Source organism: Nipponia nippon, unplaced genomic scaffold (assembly GCF_047370975.1).
Source record: "Nipponia nippon isolate SJK-2023a ecotype South Korea unplaced genomic scaffold, ASM4737097v1 scaffold_13, whole genome shotgun sequence".
Classification (NCBI taxonomy): Eukaryota; Metazoa; Chordata; class Aves; order Pelecaniformes; family Threskiornithidae; genus Nipponia; species Nipponia nippon.
Window position 1 is genome coordinate 14,613,821 of NW_028262324.1, and position 18,514 is coordinate 14,632,334.

Consider the following 18,514-nt stretch of genomic DNA (forward strand, 5'->3'; position numbering starts at 1 on the left):
TACCAGACAGTAGTTCCAGAAGTTACAAAGTCTTACTTGTAACATCTCCATGCTTAATTTTGGGGGTAAAAGCGGCAAATTCTACTTCTCGTGAAAGATACTAAACAATGCAATCATCCTTTCCTTTACATACAGTTAAAACCAGAGTCTTCCCTGTGTTCACATTTGGAAATTGTTAGTTTGAGTTTGTATTTATTATTCTAATAAAACATCTGAAATTAATAGTCCACTTTCTTTTGTCCTTTTTCTGATCAGTCATCCAGGGATAAGGAAGAAGGAGTAGTGCATTAATCCTCAGCAGCTGGAGATGCTTTGGGTTCTTTGTTTGGCTTAGGTAGCAAGTAAAAATTGGCATGTTTTATCTTAATTCTGTTTGCCGTACATTATAGCTATGGGCAAAGTCAGTAAGCCTGTCCTTGAGAGTCCCTGGATGAGCTGGAAAGGCTGTCTAAAGAGCAGTGTTCAAAAACGAATGTGAGAAAGAAGTGAGCAGCATGGCTAGGGCGTGGAACATCTGTCTGGAAAAAAAAAGGGAAAGGCTTGTCCTGGCTACTTGGGTGGTGGGCACTGCTCTGAAGTCCATGTGATTGTGTATGTTCGCTAGTCTTGATATAGAAACTCCGTGACTATGAATCATCGTAGCCATGAGTGTATGTAGGCAGAATGTTAGAGCTGTATTTGCTTCAGCATCCTAAGGTACAGGCGACTGAAGCTGTTAGGCTATACCTGTGATTTTAGATTCAAAGACAGAGCATGTTGGGCATATATATATACGTATGTGCCTAAGTCCATGTTTGTGTGAACATTTATTTTTAATTTTGCATTAGGAAAATGTAGGTTATTGCTTCTTCCTGGTAACTTTAAGAATGATCTTGTCTATCCATTGAGAAGTACACAATCTTCTAGAAACAAAACCAGTCAGACAAGAAGTCGTACTTGAAGCATATAGATGAGGCAATATGCAGAATTATATCAACTCAGGATACTCTTGGAGTGTAACACTGTCACCTAGGGGGTAACACACAGGTTTTTGTTTGGTTTTGGCTTTGTTGAGAGAAACATGGTGGAATGTTCTTCTAGTATAAGAAAAAGTTACAGATATCTTTTTCTTCCTTTGCTAACGCTCTCTGAAATCTCAGAAGAGTTCATGTATAAACTACAGAATACTTTTTTTTTCTCAATTTTAGATTTTACAGGGATTTTCTGCAGCCCTGTCTGCTGTGAGCAGGGGGATGAAATCAAACATTGCCATGTTGGAATCACCTCCCTCCTGCACCCCACGCCCCTGTGGGGTGTAACCAAAGCAAGGCTCCAGTTTTAATTGCCATCATTTTAGGGTGAAAAATAAAAGCAGACACGCAGAAAAATAGTATCTGTTCCCCTCTCCTGTTTTTCATATCACTGACACATTGTTTGTGGAAACATGAGAAGGGAAATCATATGCAAAGAGTGTGGCCCGTGAAGAGGTATCATCTGACATCATCATTGCACGTGCTGTTCTTTGCAAGACAACTTCACTGAAAAGCTGTAGCAAGGAGCTCGACTGAGCAACGCCTGATCACAAGGACTCACCCATGTCTCCCTCTTGATCTTCATCATCGGCAGCTCTTTGTTGCCGTTGTCATGTAGCTTCCATTAAATTGTAAGGTCAGTCTGTCTTTGCTTACTTATTAGAAAACGGTGAGCCATTTTTCACTTCAGCTTTTTGCAGTGCCCTTCAGGTTGGTCTTTTGTCTTTCTTCCTCATCTTTCAATCTTGCTATTGATTATTGTTACAGGAAGAAAATAAACCTATTCCGAGCCAATTTGCATAGAGAAAACCAGATGATTGCCAGTGCGAATAGCTCAAGAATAGACCTCTCTGCCTCTTGTCCAAGCAATATTCAGGCAGCTAGGCACATCTCTTTACAATAAAAACACATTCCAAACTGTAGCAGAATTTAATTGGAAAATCAGATGTTCCATGTTCCTTGATGGCTGATTTTCCACTAATGAAAAAGTAGGATGAGCTCCATTAGAGTCATAACAATGCCTAACAAATCCTTCTTTAAAGGTAATTAACGGCCGAATGGTGGAACGTACATTAATCAGAAGCTGATAGCAATCTCTTCTGAAGAGTTGTTAGTTTTATTTGTGAACGATTTGGAGTCGCAATGCCACCCAGTTTACGTGGGGCTGCATGTCCTCTGTTCCTGTACCTCCTGCCAGGCTTCGGGTAGGTAGAGGGAACAGGGACAAGTGTGAGGCTCCTCCGTGTCAGCATCCGGAGGAATCGGGAAATGATCGGAGTCAGTGAGAGGGAGAGAGGCAGGAATAGAGAGGAAGGAGAAGCACAACTGATCTTTGGGGAAACCAGCCAGATCCGACTCACAAAGGGAGAAAGAAAACAATATCATTCACGTTTTCCATGCTCACTGTGGCAGTTGTACTTGGCTATCCAGTTCTCTCCTGAAACTGTGATTCGTATTCCTAATCCTTGTGCTGCTGCTCAGCCCTCTAAGCACGCTGCTTGCTCTTTGGTTATCACATTGACCTGCTGAAAACTGAAAACAGTTCATTCAACTTGGGGCAGCATTGAATTTTTACAGATTTTTCTAAGTATTCAGAACGTTGTGGGAAGCAAAAAAACAAGTAATGGGTGGGTTTTGGTTTTGTCCTTTCTTCCTTTTCCCCCCCCCTGATGTTTTGTGTTCACTGGCAAAGGCAAGAAGGGGTAAAAAACCAAATAAAGAGAAAAAAACACTCTTGAAAAAGAAACTCTCAAAATGTTCAGCTTCAAAAGCCATTTAGAAAAATAAAAAAGAAACTGTTTTCTACAACCAGTTACTTTCTGAAAAAGCATCCAACAGTTTTCAACCCACTCCATCTTCTCTAGCAGAAATACTTTTTATGATAGGCTGGGCACTGAAATCATGAAGTTATGAAACAATGTAAGACATAGTAATGGCTTGTGGCAGAAACACTTTGATTTTCCTCGTTCCAAGGAAGTAGCATGTTAGTTTGCTTTTCTTTCAAATCACAGTCGGATTTTAAGGGCAGTTCCTCTATCGATTTTTTTACTATCTGCTGTGCTTTGGAGATTTTTCTTTTGATATGTACTGTGTTCTGTTCCTGTGGGCTGGTACATTAATAGTATTTGAATTTAAGCACTTTCATGTATAGCAGTCCTTGTTGTGGTAAAAGAAAGAACCTTGAGCTGGATGAAAAAGCAAAGTGAGACGTCTGAGCTTTGCCCTAGGGGAATGGCTTTGTGTTTGTCTCTGGTGTGACCGGTCACTTTTCAGTGTGTCCTGTCATTATGCACTGGGTTGGATCATGCTGCCTGTCCAGAGCGGATTTGTTTTATGGATGCCTTGGAGATTTTACCTTTGCAGGAAACATAGTGCCAGCAACTCTTAGGAGAGCAGCAGAGCGCAGGCATTTTGCTGCAGGATGATACCAGCTGGCCATGCAGCGTGAAGGAAGATGAAGGACAACAGACAAGGAAAAGGCAGCCAGGAGAGGAAAAGCGAGGCCCTAAATGGAGAAATAGCAGCAGTCACCTACTTCTATGGCTACAAATTTAATGATTTTTTTCTACTTTGCTTCAGGCTGGAAAGCAGTTATATCAGAAAGTCTGAACGTTGTGTTCTGAAAAATGGATCCTTGTCTTCGTAGAGCGGTTAACAGCGGTTCTGAGCAAGTGGGAACAGGAATTATGCCATAAATTTTCTTGATATCCAGCCCCCTTACACATCAGTTGCAGTGGGAAGCTATGGCATCTCTCTTCGTGTTCCCAGCCTCTTTGCTTCTTCAATAATGACAGCCACAGAACAGCTTCATCCACTTACGGCTGTGTAGAACCTGGAGGTCAGAGATGCCGAACTCCGCTGGAGTTTTTCCAGGCGTTCCAGTCACTTCAGCCCTTTCGAGCTCTTTATCATGCTGCCTCTGGCTATACTCCGGCCCTTGTATTTATTGACTGCTTTCCTTCCAAATCAGGCTGGTATTAGCAAACATATTTTGATTAATTATGTTTACTTTCCTTTCTTCTTAGAGTATTTCAAATCGCTGTCTACTATTGGTTTCCAGTTATGCTTGGAATGAGCTCAGCAATGTAGAAGTTACTACGTTTCTCATCCTGGTTGATGCTCACTGATTCCCGCATTTGTTTGTCGTTAGCTCATCACGCTTTGTTTTAAGAAGCATTTGGAAGTTCAGCGGGACATCTTAATTCTCTGGAAAGGAACAAAAAATGTATGGGAATTGCTAAAAAAGATCAATATTAGTTGCATACAACACATTTCTGAATATGTTATTTGCTTTCAAAATTTTAGTGTGCTAAAATAAAACCCCATCATTTATCCATGGTGACTTATTTTTAATTGCTGTCAGCGCCAGACTTGGTGTCACTTCATCTTCTTCTGCTGCAGTCCTCTCACTAGTCCTGAGCTTCCCTTTCTTGGTGAAACGTTCTCCCCAAAATCGCGTAAGTGTATCCCCACAGAAAACCAACCTTACACCTGTCTTTAAGCTTGCATGAAGAAAGAATGTTATGTGAACAAAAACCCCCCTAATAATCACTGCCAGAATCAGGCAAATTGCGTAAATTGACTTAGAAGCTGCCTTTCAGCTCCTCTGCGCTTTCATACAGCTTTTCCCCCTGTAACAGTCACCCTGGGGCTCCCCTAGAGCAAGGGGAATTGGGCAGGCTGGGCAATTCGCTGCACCTTTGCCACCACGCTATGGTGCATCAGGGCTACCCTGTGCCACTGGCAGATTGTTTAAGCATTTTAACTCTGTATCTTATATTTTTAGGATACATTCTTCAAAAATCAATATGGACTTATAAAGAACAGGATCTGTGGAGCAGAAGATAACGTGCAATTATATCTAAATTCATTACGGACAAAAAAAAAGAGAACCACATTCGCTTGTTGCAAGATTCTGTAAATTCTGTATATAGGCACTGCCCTCTACTGCTCAGGGGTTTTCATTAACGTGTATTTAATTAAAAAAAAAAAAGTTTCAACACTGTTCTTTTTAATTAAAATGTTTGTATAGGCTTGCCTGTAGGAAAAGGGCTCTGGATCTTTTTTCTTAAAAGAAAAATCGTAACTTATCATTTTGTACAAACATAAAGCACCCGTGTTCTTATGTTCACGTGGAGAACTTATGTTTTGTCAAGCACACAGTTTAGAATAAGCTGCATGCATCTTCCCAGGCAGAAAAGAGGTAGAGGAAAACACATTTTCAAGTAATTGCACCTTTCAAAACTAGCCGTAAAATCCTTCATTCTGCATTGTGACCACAGCAAGGCAGAAGAATAGAAAGATTTCAAATCGTGAAGATGCAGTAGTAGCAAAAGAGTCAGTGTTTATTCCCAAAGTAAAGGCAACGTGATGCATTCAAGCTGTCTTGAGTAAATTCTTGTTGCTATTGTCTGTTAATCTTATAGTGCATTTTCTTGGAAATTGTAAGGCGCAAAGCATACACGTGTGAGAGCAAGCTGAGGGAGACACAGTAATACTGTTAATACAGAGTCACAGCATGGCTGCAAGGGCTAAGAGGGCTATCGCCCTCTTCACGGGGAACTGCTCTCACGCCCCTGTGTGACATACCCCGGCGTATTTGACATATGTCATAACTTATATCTGCACAGTCTCTTCTTTTAGAAGATGATTATGTTCCTTTCTGGTTTTGTATCAATAGAAATTAAAGAAAAAATCATGGCTGCAGTAGCAAAGGTACTATAGCAAAACAGGAGGATTGCAATCAGTATGTCACAGGAGCCAAGACGTCAGAAGCAGTACTGTGCGAGGTTTTAACAAGATCACAAGGCTTGGCTATTATTTCTTTTTTTTTTTTTTTTAAGGGCCCAAACAGTTGTTTTTGGGAGGAAGTTTGAGCTTAACTTTCTATCTTTCCCTGGTGATTCCCACTTACAAAGATGAAATTTGGACTGTTCATTCAGCCACTAGAGAATTTCAGCACACACCCAACCAATCGGGGAAAACGAAGCATTAGAAATGGCCTCTGTGTCAGGTGGGATCGCTTATGCCTTGGCAGGTTTCTGTTTTGTGAAAGGCCTCTGTGTTGCCTAGAGGAGAAGAGAGTAGCTTGAAGCTTGTGAGAGTCTTAGTTCTTGGGAGTGTTTTGTTTTATTTTGTTTTGGTTTTAAGAATCTTGCAGGTAAATTTCTCTCTCTCTTTTGTTTTTTTTTTTGTTTGTTTAGTTTTGTGCTAATCGTAGGGAATTGTTGATATTAGCTGTAATGTTGCTTTGGAAGTGTATTAATCTGTAGGTGTAAGTAGTGGATTGTGGGAGAATATTGGCTTTTAGTGGTGTTGTAGCTATTTAAAATATCAATTTGGTTTGCAGAGCCTTGTTAGCCAGGTTAATGGATCTTCTGCAGAGCCTATAAATGTCTTTAATGCAGGTAAACCACAATAGGTTTCTTCATAAACAAAACATAAGTATATTTGTTCTCCTATGACACATCTCTTACTTAAAAAAAGCTTGATTCAGCTGTTAAGCTTTTGGGCGGAAAAACTCCTTTTCTTTCTTTGTGTTGTGAAGCTTGCTCTGATGTGCACTTCTTAAGTGGAAGTAGGCTAAGATAACTTGGTCACCTTCTAGGTGGAAAACAGCGTTCCTCATAGTTTAAGAATAGCTTTCGTTAGGGCTAAAGACGAGAGAAACACTGGTATTGTGGAGCTGTGCCTGATGAACAAGTCTCTCTGTTGCTTCTCTGTGTTCTGAGAGCAAAATCTGCTGCGTAGGCTAAAAAATTGCATGCTCGTAAGTTTGCTTAGCTTGCAAATTCTGCTGTGTATCAGTGACTAATAGGTGTTTTTTTTTTTTTTCTTTCTGTATGGATTTTTCTTTAAACCAGCAACATAGTGCTTGAGTAACTACTTTATTGTATTAAATAAAGCACAGTTTCTAAAACAAACTTTTAGAGCCTTCTTTTTCCTACAACTCTCGTTTCTGTGACTATGATTATAGAAGAAAATTCTGGTTGCTGATGAACTTTCTCTTCCTTGCTGGCTTTCACTGTGAGAGGCATGTGGTTGAGCAAGCTTGCTTTTGCTTTTAAAATTTCACTAAATGTGTAATACCTGTAAAAGATGGGTTTGTTAATGCTGGCTACAGGTCTTGCAAATAAAATGCCCCTTAAGTTGTTGTTTTGTTTTTGTTTTTTTTTCCCCTGAATGTACTGCAGCACTTAACTAAGAGGAAGAGTCCTTCAGAGATGCCGGTGGCCTGAGTGCCTCTTAACCATCTCGGTGACTGTGTTTACTGCAGAGTAGCTGCTATCCTGGTGGTCTCCCCTTGACTGATTTTTACAGTGCCTATCCAAAAGAGTGCACTGCAGTGGTTATCTATTATCTTAATAATCTGGTGAACCAGCTTGGAAACACCATATCTTTTTAGGGGGTGTGTGTATATATATTTTCTTCTAACTTAGTATTTGCCTGTGTGATGTTTTGTCCGTGTGCTTGTAATGCTTAGCTCTGATAACCAGTAGTTAGCGCTTCCTTGGGATGAATTGACCTACCGAGTTAGGTGGTGGAGGGATTTTCAGGGCACTTAATTTAAAAAATGGATTTGATTGCACCTACCACTTAGCCACGTGTGTAGTGACTTCGCTCTAAGGAATTCCTTTGGAGCGATTAGTTAAATTGGTCCTGATTCTCAGTTGTGTAATTGTATGACCTTTTGAAAGTGTATTTGCCAGCCATATAGAAAGCATTAGAAGCAGTAGCTGGGTTGCAGTTTAGCTTACTCGCGCAGGGAAGGGCTGTTACCCGAAGTAGGATGAGGGCTTGGATAATCGGGCACTCATAACTTCTTTAATTTCACTTTTCCTCTTGCACAGAACTACCACAGGCAAAAAATGTCTTATCTTTGATTTAAGGGCACCCCCCTATAGAAACTGGACCTATCTTTTTTTATAGAGATTTTTTTTTTATAGAGAAACTTTTATATATTCACTGTTTAATTAGCATAATAAGGTTATGAAAAATCGACTGATATTCTGTGTAGTGTTTGGCTCTAAACTGAACATTACGAGACAATAGTTGTTTGGGTGTGGCTGTTCTCTGCTTTGTTATGGCACGCCTTCTTAAATCTGTTTTTAGGGGGGAAAAAAAAAAAGAGAGTCTCTCTAATGTTAATTTAAAGGCTGAGCAAAATAACTGGGGATTTATCATGCAGATCAGATGCCAAACGCTGGATTGGTCCAGCGAGGGAGGCAGGATAGGTTTTGCCCTCCCCCTCTGCTATCTGTTCCCGCAAGCAACTCTGCTGTAAATTGGCAGCGGGGCTCCGAAAGTGCTGGTCCCCTCCCTTCAGACACGAGTGGGGACTCAGCAAAAGTTTGACAGCAAAGTACAGCAGCACCAGATCTCTGATTGGGCTGCAGTTCTGAAACAAGCTCAGCTTTGTCAAGACCAGGAGCTTTCTGGAATATGCGTGGGGATGAGGAACAAATAACGCAGGGTGAGTGCTGCCTGACGCCGGGAATCCAGCTGACCGCTCTGGGTTATCTCCTCCTCTCTTTCAGAACGCGACCATGGGGGACGTGACACCAGCAGAGGAGACTGGGCTCAGGGCTGCTTGCTGCCAGTTGTTTGAATCCAGCATGAGGAGCGAAGCAAGAAGACTGAGGACTTTTCGGCAGTGGCCAGGCACCTCACCTGTGTCTGCCCGAGATTTGGTCAAGGCTGGCTTTTTCTTTGTGGGTCCAAGAGATGAAGTGCAGTGTTTCTGCTGCGGTGGTGTCCTGAAGGACTGGGGACCTGGTGACTGCCCAGTGGCAGAGCACCTGAAGTTCTTCCCTTCCTGTAAATTCATTTGTGGTGAGGATGTTGGGAACCAAGAGATGCTTCCTCTTCAGGAAATCTTTGACACTGTGGATGGGCAGTTCCTCAGTCTGTTGCAGGGGCTAGACAGTGAGGAGACAGCCCTGCCCAACGAACCAGAATACCCAGAGATGGTAACAGAGGAGATGAGACTATCTACATTTCAGAACTGGCCGCAATATACTGACATGCATCCTGAGCAACTGGCTAGGGCAGGATTCTTTTACACAGGTAGGTACTCAGGGAAATGTTTTTAAGTCTTATTCAAGTTGGCTTTTGAAGGTGTCACTATGTTTTATTGCTTTCCCAAATACTTGCAAGTATGTGTAGTGTAGTTAAAACCACATCCTTCCTTCAGCCTGTGCTGTTGCACTTGCTGCTTGTGCAGAATTCACTGCTAGGTTAACCCCTCTTTGGGTACTGAGGGGTCCACTAGTGAGTCAATTCCTTTACCAGCAAGAGTGGAAGAAGTGACATGTTTTAAACAGATGTTTTACTGGCAGAGAAGTGTGTGCTTCAAGATCCATTGAGCCTATTTATTACTTGCACTTCTAAAAGGACTTGAGGCACTTACTTGGCACGTCATGTTTTCTATAAACTCTGTCTTGCACTGAAGTCTTCTCTTCTCATAAAACTGAATCTGAGTGAAACCTGAGGTAGTCAGCCCGTTTGGCTGTCTGTTGCTTGTTGCTGTAAGGACCCTGGACTTGTAATACAGAAATAAAAAAAAAAAAAGATACTTTTTGTTTTGAGGAAAATAGGCAATATTTGTTATTATCATATGCATGTGAGTATCAATATAACATCATTGTTTCCCCTTGAGAAGGCTTTGCTGGTTAGATAATAGATATGAATAAGTACTCCTCCCTGGATGGACCAGTCAGAATTTACAGTATGTTAATGCTTGACTGTAATTAAATATTGGGGAGATCCTTCTGGTTTTTGAAAGCTAGTAATGTAGTGATATTTCTGTCTGTTGCAAGTGTGACTTCTTCTATGCAAAGGGATCAATTTGTTTTGTATTTGCACATCAAACAGAGACATGGAAAGAAGCAACAGGCAGGATCCATAAACCAAAGCTCCCTTAGCAGAAACAAACCTGTGCGTCCCAAATGCCTCACGCTCTCATTGTTGAAGTAAAATTGAATTGCCCCTTTCTCCACTTATTTAAGTACTATTTGTTGGTAAAGATGGGAATTGGGGAAAAACCAGCCTTAAATGTTGTGATAGCTGGAAAAATCTGAGCTGCAACGTGGTGAATAACATGCATGTAGGAAAGTATGTCTAAATAACTGAACCTTCTGTTCCTTTAGCTTGAGTTATGGGAAGTGACTGGTTAGTTTGCTAGTATGTCTCTCTACTTCTGCAAGATTTTCACTCAAACTGCATAACCTGGATCTTGCTATAAATCCAGTTAATACTAAGAATCTGTACCTGTCTGCTTAGAGCACAGTAGCAGGGGTGAAACAGCATGCATGCCTAAATGGAAGAGCATTATAGGCATATTAGCTTATCTGCTGCTTTTGTCTTTTTATTAATTTTTAAGGCACACAAAAGACCAGCATGGCCAGGAACAGAGAATAAAATATAAAGCAGTGTCTGCAGCTAAAAAAACCCTGTGTTTTGTGTTGGACTTGATTTATCACTTGCAGAGCAGCTGTTTGAGAGCCCAGCACAGAGACTTACTTTGGGGACTCATTAGGCAGCAGCCGCCTGACATGGCACTTCCCTGCGGTCACTTGAGCAGGAGCACGCTGGAACCGAGCCCTCAAGTTAAGCCAAACTGCTCTAACACGAGAGTGTTTGGAAGATTGTGTCTGTGATCCCAACTTGCTGGCAGCCTTTACTGATGTTGCTTCGTTGTCCTTAGGGCAGGGCATTTGTCGGCAGTTCTTCTTAACTGTGTTTGGCTTTAAGTTTTTTTCCCTTGTGATTTCTGCAAAGAGAAGCCCAGTAGCAGGGCGGGTGACCTAGGACCGCGTTGTGACAAATTATTATGCCCGTGAGATGGAAGCTATGTACATCGTCTGACACTGCCTGCTGCTGGTTATGGCAGATTGTGCTTAGGAAACAAAGTGTGTTTATAAGTATAATTAATTACAGCTTTACTCTAAATGCAGGCAAGAGGCGATTGGATGGGTATGTGCGTACATGGGAGCGATGGTGCTCACATGCATGCTGCCTCTTAGCTTGTGACCCAGTTCTGGAATCGTCTCAACCACCCGCTGCTCTGGGAGTTCAAACTCTCATCGGATTTCCTGCGCAACTATACAACTTGCATAGCGTTGGTAAATTGTCATGTGCTCGTCTCTTCTGTCTGGTAGCCTGTGTTTTGTGCTGAATCTGTCCCCAGGTTCTCTTCCAGGGCTAGTAAAGCATAGTGTCTCAGATGTCAAATAATCTCTTGGTGTCTTTTTCAGGACAAGATGATGTAGTGAGGTGTTTTTACTGTGATGGAGGTGTGAGGAACTGGTCGTTAGGAGATGATCCTTGGAGGGAACATGCCAAATGGTATCCGGGGTAAGTCAGTCTTGGTTGGCAAATGTCTCTTGTAGTAAGACCAAAAGATATGCTGTGCATTCCACACCAATTTCTTCTTTTGTAAGACAGAGGTACCCCCACTTGAGACACAAATGAGTCACAGGTGTACTGGTAATAAGCGCTGCTTCCAGGCTCTGTTATTAGCTTAGTCCAAGATTTTTCTACCTAGCTAGAGCAGGTGAAAAGCTAGTCAGGTATGTTCAATCATGTTCAACTGCATAAACTGTTGCAATAGTTTATAACCTGCTGGAAATCCCTGAAATCTCAAGAGACGGGTTCTGAATCCTCAAAGTTGAAGTTGTCCAGCAAGGGACCCTCTTCAGATCCTAGTAGTGGGTCAAGATAGAAAATTTGTTTCTAGGTCAGCCACTTAGTCTGTACAGTCTTCCAAAAGTGCCTTCGTCCTATTTTCCCTTCACATGGGGAAGAACCAAAGATTGGCCTGAAAACCTAACCATCATATCTTCAGCTGCCTCTCCTCTCCTGTTTCTCCCTTTCCACCCTCCCCAAAAAGTAGTTGATGTGTCTGGTGTCTCTCCACATATGTCACCCCTTTACAATAATTCGCTGACCTCCAGCACAGTCGGCTTCAGTCCCTTTAGGCTTCATCTCAGGCATTGCTACATCTTCTATTCCAAAGGCTGATTTATCGCTGGAGTGTTCTGTGTTAATGATGAAACCTACTAGATGATGGTTGTCTAAGCTGTAACTAGTTTTTTAAAAAGAACTGTGCAAGTAGAAGTGACAAAGCCTAAATATTTAGACCCTCTTACTTTAAAAGCAAAATCAAATTTTCAAGCTCAGGTGGAATGACACAGTGCAGACCTCAGATTTTCTAATTTGACCTAGAATTCACCATCTTGAAGTTCAATTCAAATCACTTTGTTTGACATCAAAGAAAGCTTTGGTTTCTACTACTCTGAGATTCAAAAAGAAAGATATTGTAAATCTTGTTTTTCTGTAGCAGTTCTTGTGTTTTCCTGTGAACTGGTCTATTATCACATTTTCTGTGATCTGTTCCAAAGGACATTGCGACTGAGCTCGTCTTGGGCCAAACATGAAGACTGAATTAAGGGCAGGATCATGAGTCTCTTACTGTTGACCTTCATACAAGGAGGGGGGGGGGAAAAAAAGACCATGATACTCCCTCGTCTTTAATGAATATAGCAGTTTGCTCATAACCTGATAGCAGCCTTTGCTTCTAAAATTCAAACTACTACTGCTCCTTTCACTTGAGATATCGTGTACTAATGTATTTAAATCTTTCTGCTTATAGGTGTGAATTTTTATTGCGGTCCAGGGGGAGAGAATTTGTTGGCAGTGTTCAGGAGTCCTTTTCTAGCACCCTGATATCTCCAGTGAGTCATGAATATTTTGTGTAGAGTGGATGGGGGTTTGGTAGATGGGGGGAGTTTTGAACACATGCTTCTCTTTTGTGACTATCTTGTGACATTTTCAGAGAGATTCCTGGGATCAGACCGAGCAAGATTCCTTTGCTTCCCAAGGTCAGTGCTATAATTACTTGGTGTTTTGTCTTGTTAAGAGTGGTGTAGTCTTAGTTCTGCCTCACCTAAGCTACTGCGCACTCTGCAGACATGGTGTTCGAGAGATGTCTTGATATTCTAGAAGATGTTTCTCTTTATTTTTAGGAAATGGTCTCTAGCACAAGAAGCAAAATTGCTTCCTCTTGTGAGAGCTCTTAGTCTAAGGCCAGAAATATTTAGCTAGTCTGGATAATCATGTGACTTTTGGGTCCTTGCCTGACTTTCCTTTGACTTGTCCGTGCTCTTGATGTTGTCGTCTGTCTGTAGAGTCTTTCAGACTACAGCATTTTAAACATACTTGATAGGAGACCAGAGAACAGCTAGAGGGTCCAGGTGTTCATGAAAGTGTCGATCCTGTGGATCTATTCCCATTCATGAGCTGCTCCTTGAAATTTAAGTAGGTGAAATTCGGCTCCCGTAACTGTGGAAAACTGATTTTTCGCAATCTCTTGAAAAGCCTATCTGATAAGATGAGCTTAAGAAAGATTTAAGCCTTTCAAGGGGCTGCCAGCTGAATTTCCCATTTCTGTCTTTACTGATGAATGGTTGAGCTAGATTATGAGGAGAGACTTCAGTTGGGATGTTCCACTTGATCTTCACGAAAGCTGTTTCAAGACTTCTGTTCTGGGATGTGAAAACAAAGATAAGGATTCTGGACTGGGGCCAAACATGGGAGGCTTGGTTCACTGATACTGTAGAATAAACCATCCAAAATCAGTCTCTTGGCTTTTATGAAATTGCTTTTGATCACTTTCTTGTGAATTATGATTGGAAGTAAAAACTGTAAATCTGGATGTTGATCTAACAATATATATAGTTTGAGGAAAGTTCTAGAATATATTAGTGCCATTTTATATATGACAGCTTTAGGGAGTGGCATACTTTTGGCCCAAAGTTCTGCCTTTTTGGTAAAGTATCTGCTCACTGCTTTACAGATCCTGTGAGGAACTGGGAATTTTGGGCTCCTCCTTCTCTGGATCAGTTTACCATAGTGCAGAATGTCCTGCAGATGGGCTTTGACCCCACCTGTGTAGCTAACCTGGTAGAGAATAAATACATACTGACTGGGACTCTCTACCTTTCTGAGTCTGAGCTGATTTCTGATCTGCTTCAGCCAGACTGGGAAGAGAGCAGCAGTGCGGAGGAACGCAGAGGTATGCCTGACTTGCACGCCCACGTTCTTGGTGGATATTTAACATCTTATTCACTTCATCTTGAGCACTGTTGTGAGTGTCTTGCGGGTCTGCCTTCTCTCTTGCTAGGCTGGAATTAAGAGTAGTGATGTACCCAAGCCTGCCTTTCTTTGAAAGGCTGAAGAATGAGGTTCTGCTTTAAAGAAACCTGGAGGAGCTGTGATTACTGGGCTATCAATAACTATATCTGCCTCTAATAGCCTATGGTGTAGATATCCTTGATATTTTCTGCTGCCCTTAGACCCGCAGTAGCGGGCAGCTGCACGATGAGGAGCACAAAATCTGATGCAGACAGACAGAAGCAGTTGTCTGAAGCAAGGCTTCTAGAATGGATGAGTACTCCAAGCCTATTCAAAATTGAATCAATGGCTTGATCAGAAATAGCCGTACTTCTTGTTTGTTTGGATAATATATATTCTCCTTAACTTATCTATGTCTGTCTTGTGTTATCTGTTTTGTGGAGTCTGTTTGCCAAGTGACATTTATTTGAAGATGCAGTTCCACACAGGCTTTCTCTGGTAGCAAGCCTGCTTTCCAAAGCTCCTCTCTCCATATCGCTATCTGCCATCTCTTTAGCTGAGCCAAAAAAAAAAAAAAAAAAAGATTTCCACAAAACCAAAAGTGTGACTAAATAGTAGCACAGGAGCAGGAATGAGTGGCTGATGGCTCCTGTTGTCTGATGGATAAACCAACTTTGCTGAGGATACAATGTGATGTGGACATGTCTTGGTAGGGAGGTTAACATACATAGCGACTGAAGCACCCCGGAGAACATCAGCTTCACCAGGCTGAGTGTGTGAAGGTAACAGTGGAGTAAAGACTTGTTTAATCTAAGGCTACTGAAAGCGAGGATATTTCATCTTTTTAAACAGTGCTGTTTGAAGAGGGAGGAAAGGGGTAGCATTTAATGCCATCTTCTTTCCTGGTTATACAGATGCTGTTCAGAGAGAGGCTGAGACATCAAGTTCAAGAGAAGAAATGCAATCTGTGCAACAAAAGGAATCAGGTGCACTGGGCTGACAGTGGTGGTGAAATTGAGCCTAGGTGTAATTGGGATGATTTTTTATAGTAATGGTATTAGTGGTCATTGTATTCATTCATTTTTTAATCCTGAAGGGGAATGTGTGCTAGCTTGAATGGTAACTGAACACAGACAGCCTTATTCAGGAATTAGAGTTCCACTGTGAAGCAGATGGTTAAACCAAACATTTTTGTGTATCGGGATAATTTACATTGTATGGTAAAAAGATGCTGATCTCTGTCCCTGCTCAGTCCAGCATGTGTAGATATGCTGAAGCTTGTGTAGATAAGCCAGAGTCTGTAATAGCTGTAGTTTTTCACCTTAAATGAAATTTGCCTGAGAGGTACTTTTGCCATCTTCACACTCAGTCTCTGAACAAAATGATGAGCAAGTTGCAGTGTGACTTCCTAAGATGACAGGACTGGCACTCTGGAGCTGTTATAATACTAACAGTTTGGGCTTTTTTTTCTTTTTTGGTAAAGATGAGTCTCAGATGAGCACAGAAGAGCAGCTCCGACGCCTGCAAGAGGAAAGGATGTGCAAAGTGTGCATGGACAGAGATGTGTCTGTTGTGTTTGTTCCTTGTGGCCACCTGGTAGCTTGTGGAGAATGTGCCCTCAATTTGAGATTGTGTCCTATCTGCAGAGCGGTCATCCGGGGAAGCGTGAGGACTTTCATGTCCTGAACCACGATGTGCCTAAGGGGAAAGATAAGTCTATACAACTCATTCATAACACAGCAGAGGAAGAAAATAAGTAAATAGTTTGACTGATGCTGGAGCAATCTTATTTGCAGGGTAGCTTGGCATAAGTGTAAAAACTTACTAGAAGTGCCTTCTAGTAAGAGTTGCTGGCTTGCTTGCTCTACTCTTGCTGATCTTGCTGTAGGACTGCTCCAGAAAAACTCTGCTCACTTCTTCTGTCCTCCAAAAAGATGCTTTTGTCAACAGAGACTCTCCTTCTCCAAATTCTCTCATTCTCAAATGAATCCCTGCTCTGTGTTGAAATCGAGGGCTGTTTTCAGTACACTGTCTCTGGTTCTCTTTCTCTCCTTTAGCAGTTTAGATTATTCTGCTGGGGTTGATGACTTCCTTCAGTAAGTCTGAGTCAAAATGGGAGTATTTTTATGCAAAATGCATTCTGTTGAGACTAGAATACTCGGCAGCAGTGTATTGTGGGGGAGGGAGAATCTAGCTTTGTCTTCTGAGCTCTTTCCTCTCTTCCCAGTGCCCCCCGCCTTGTTGCGTTGTCAACAATTGACGGAATGTTTCAGTAATACTCAAATCCACATAACTAAGTGAAAAGCCTGGCCTGTTGTAGACTCTCCAACCTCTTTCCTCTCAGCTGACCTCCCTAGACAGAAGGGGAAAGGCTCTTTGATGGTCAGGGTCACTAGATGATCTCATGGAAGCTTCGTACAGAGCCTCTTCCCTGGCTGTTGGGTACTATCCTACTAGAAGATAGCTATGGAAACTTGCTATTTCAGACCTTCTGTTTGCTGGCTAAACTGATGGTTCTTATTTTAATGGAACATTCTATCATGTAGCCAAAAAGAGAAAGTTTTGTCAATACTATAGCTTGTTAACTGCAGGGGAAAGGAAATATGTTTTTTAAAATTAGCTGTTCTTTTTCACTGAATAAAAAGCTTCTCTTTTGTTTATCTTACAGAGGTCTGAGTATCTGATTCTAGTATAATGCCCTACTGGGGGAGGGGGTGCGGTGGTGTCCTAAGATGATGGGGCAGCATCAGGTTGTAGATCACTTGAGCCGCTGTCCTTCAGCGCTACAAGGGCATGAATGAGAGAAGCAACTGTTCTTACCATCCATTGGCTTCCTTCTGGAATTCACAAGATGGCATGTGGGTCCTCCAGACTCTCTTAGCCACAAAAGAAGGTGTAAGTACGCAGGAGGATAAGGACCTGATACGGGAAGCTGTGTAACTGGGGAATAATTCTGCATCTGAACTCGATGCAGAGTTTTGGCACATGGCTCTTAAACACATCTGCAGAGACTGGAGCACAGGCTTGTGGAGTTGCTTCTGTTTGGTTCCAGCCCTGGATACTGAACAGGGTTATAGGCTTGTCTCTGAGTAACTTTAAGGTGTCAGTTATCCCTGGGCCATGGGGGAGAGCAGATCTCTTCATCCTTGCCTTCAGAAGGTGATATTAATGCAGCTCTTGGAAAAGATGAGAGAAATTACTGATTGAGCGGTTTAAACTCTCCAACTCTTGGAGGAATTTGTGGGTCTTTGCCAGACAGCAGCTTTCATAGGGAACAGAATTGTACCACCATGCCAAATTAGGTGTTGTGTCTGGGTTCAGGCTATCATTGGCTTTATTTTGCCTCCATAAATAACAGCAAAAGCTTACAGTTTAAGTAGGTGTGCTAATCTGAGAAGGGAAAACAAAACCAGCTCAGTGTTGGAATAGTGTTATTTCCTCCTAAATTTCAGCTCAGTGTGGCTGGAACCTTGCCTGAGCATCAACAGGACTACAAGGCTGTGAATATACAAACTATTTCTGGGGCTTCTTTTATTTAACACTTGGAAAATTGTGGCTTTTCCACACCTGGAAGGGTGGAGCCGTTTTTTCTATGGGAAGATATCCCTTCAGAAACAGGTACACGTTGTTTGTTTTCTTTTTTTTTTTTTTTGACTAGCAGCCTCTCCAGTGATGCCTGTCCCCAACAGAGGGCACTCCTAACCTGGCGATAAGGGAACCCACTGGAGCAAACCTTCAGCTGCTCCTTGCTCTTCCAGCACGCTGGAGAGGCAAGCGACCGGGAGTCCCTGCCCTAACAGAACAGGGTCATTGCATGACCTCGCAGTCCTTAGAGCAGGTCTAGCACAAGCAGAGGCAGTCATCCTTCATACTCCTGGTCTGCTAATGAAAGCTAGAGGAGGTAATTAAGTGTGGAACATGATCCTTGGTAGCTTGTCTTATTTTCTTTCTTCTCAGACTGATTTTTGTGATGATTTGTGGCAGTCATTGATACCAAATACTACAGGGTTACCTGAACCTTTATTTTACTTCTATTAAAAGATACTTAATTACCTGTGTTCATCATAACATAGGGTGGTAGTTATGGAGCTCCTCGGTCATCACACTTGTATTTATTTAATTGATCTTTACCGGTGTGTATTACAGTCAGGAGGCATGCCATTAAGTGCACGGTTTGATGCTTAGTCTCTTTAGAGTACTTGGCAAGTATTTTTGATCAGTTTTCTTAGTACATGTGGCATCAAAGCTTGGTCAGTTGGAGATGTCTGCATGTTTTTAACTCTATACCTCAAAATAATTCAGGGAGTTCCTTCTGACTTCATACGACCATCTAGAAGAATTTCTTCCTGAAACTACTAGTGAAATGTTTC

At 41.9% G+C, this 18,514-nt stretch overlaps 1 protein-coding gene across 3 annotated transcripts; it reads left to right on the plus strand.

Moving 5' to 3' along the window:
- The first annotated feature begins 6,044 nt into the window (after positions 1–6,044).
- Positions 6,045–16,804, plus strand: BIRC7 (baculoviral IAP repeat containing 7). Of its 3 annotated transcripts, none has more exons than XM_087749939.1 (8): positions 6,045–6,171; positions 8,549–9,077; positions 11,267–11,366; positions 12,664–12,745; positions 12,847–12,892; positions 13,867–14,085; positions 15,059–15,130; positions 15,628–16,804. In XM_087749939.1, the coding sequence occupies exons 2-8, from the start codon at positions 8,558–8,560 to the stop codon at positions 15,828–15,830; spliced, it is 1,242 nt and encodes a 413-aa protein (XP_087606065.1). In that variant the 5' UTR covers positions 6,045–6,171; positions 8,549–8,557; the 3' UTR covers positions 15,831–16,804. The 3 variants fall into 3 exon arrangements, with proteins under 3 accessions (XP_087606065.1, XP_087606066.1, XP_009471718.1); XM_087749940.1 differs by having other exon boundaries at positions 14,050–14,085; XM_009473443.2 differs by lacking the exon at positions 13,867–14,085.
- The last annotated feature ends 1,710 nt before the right edge of the window (positions 16,805–18,514 follow it).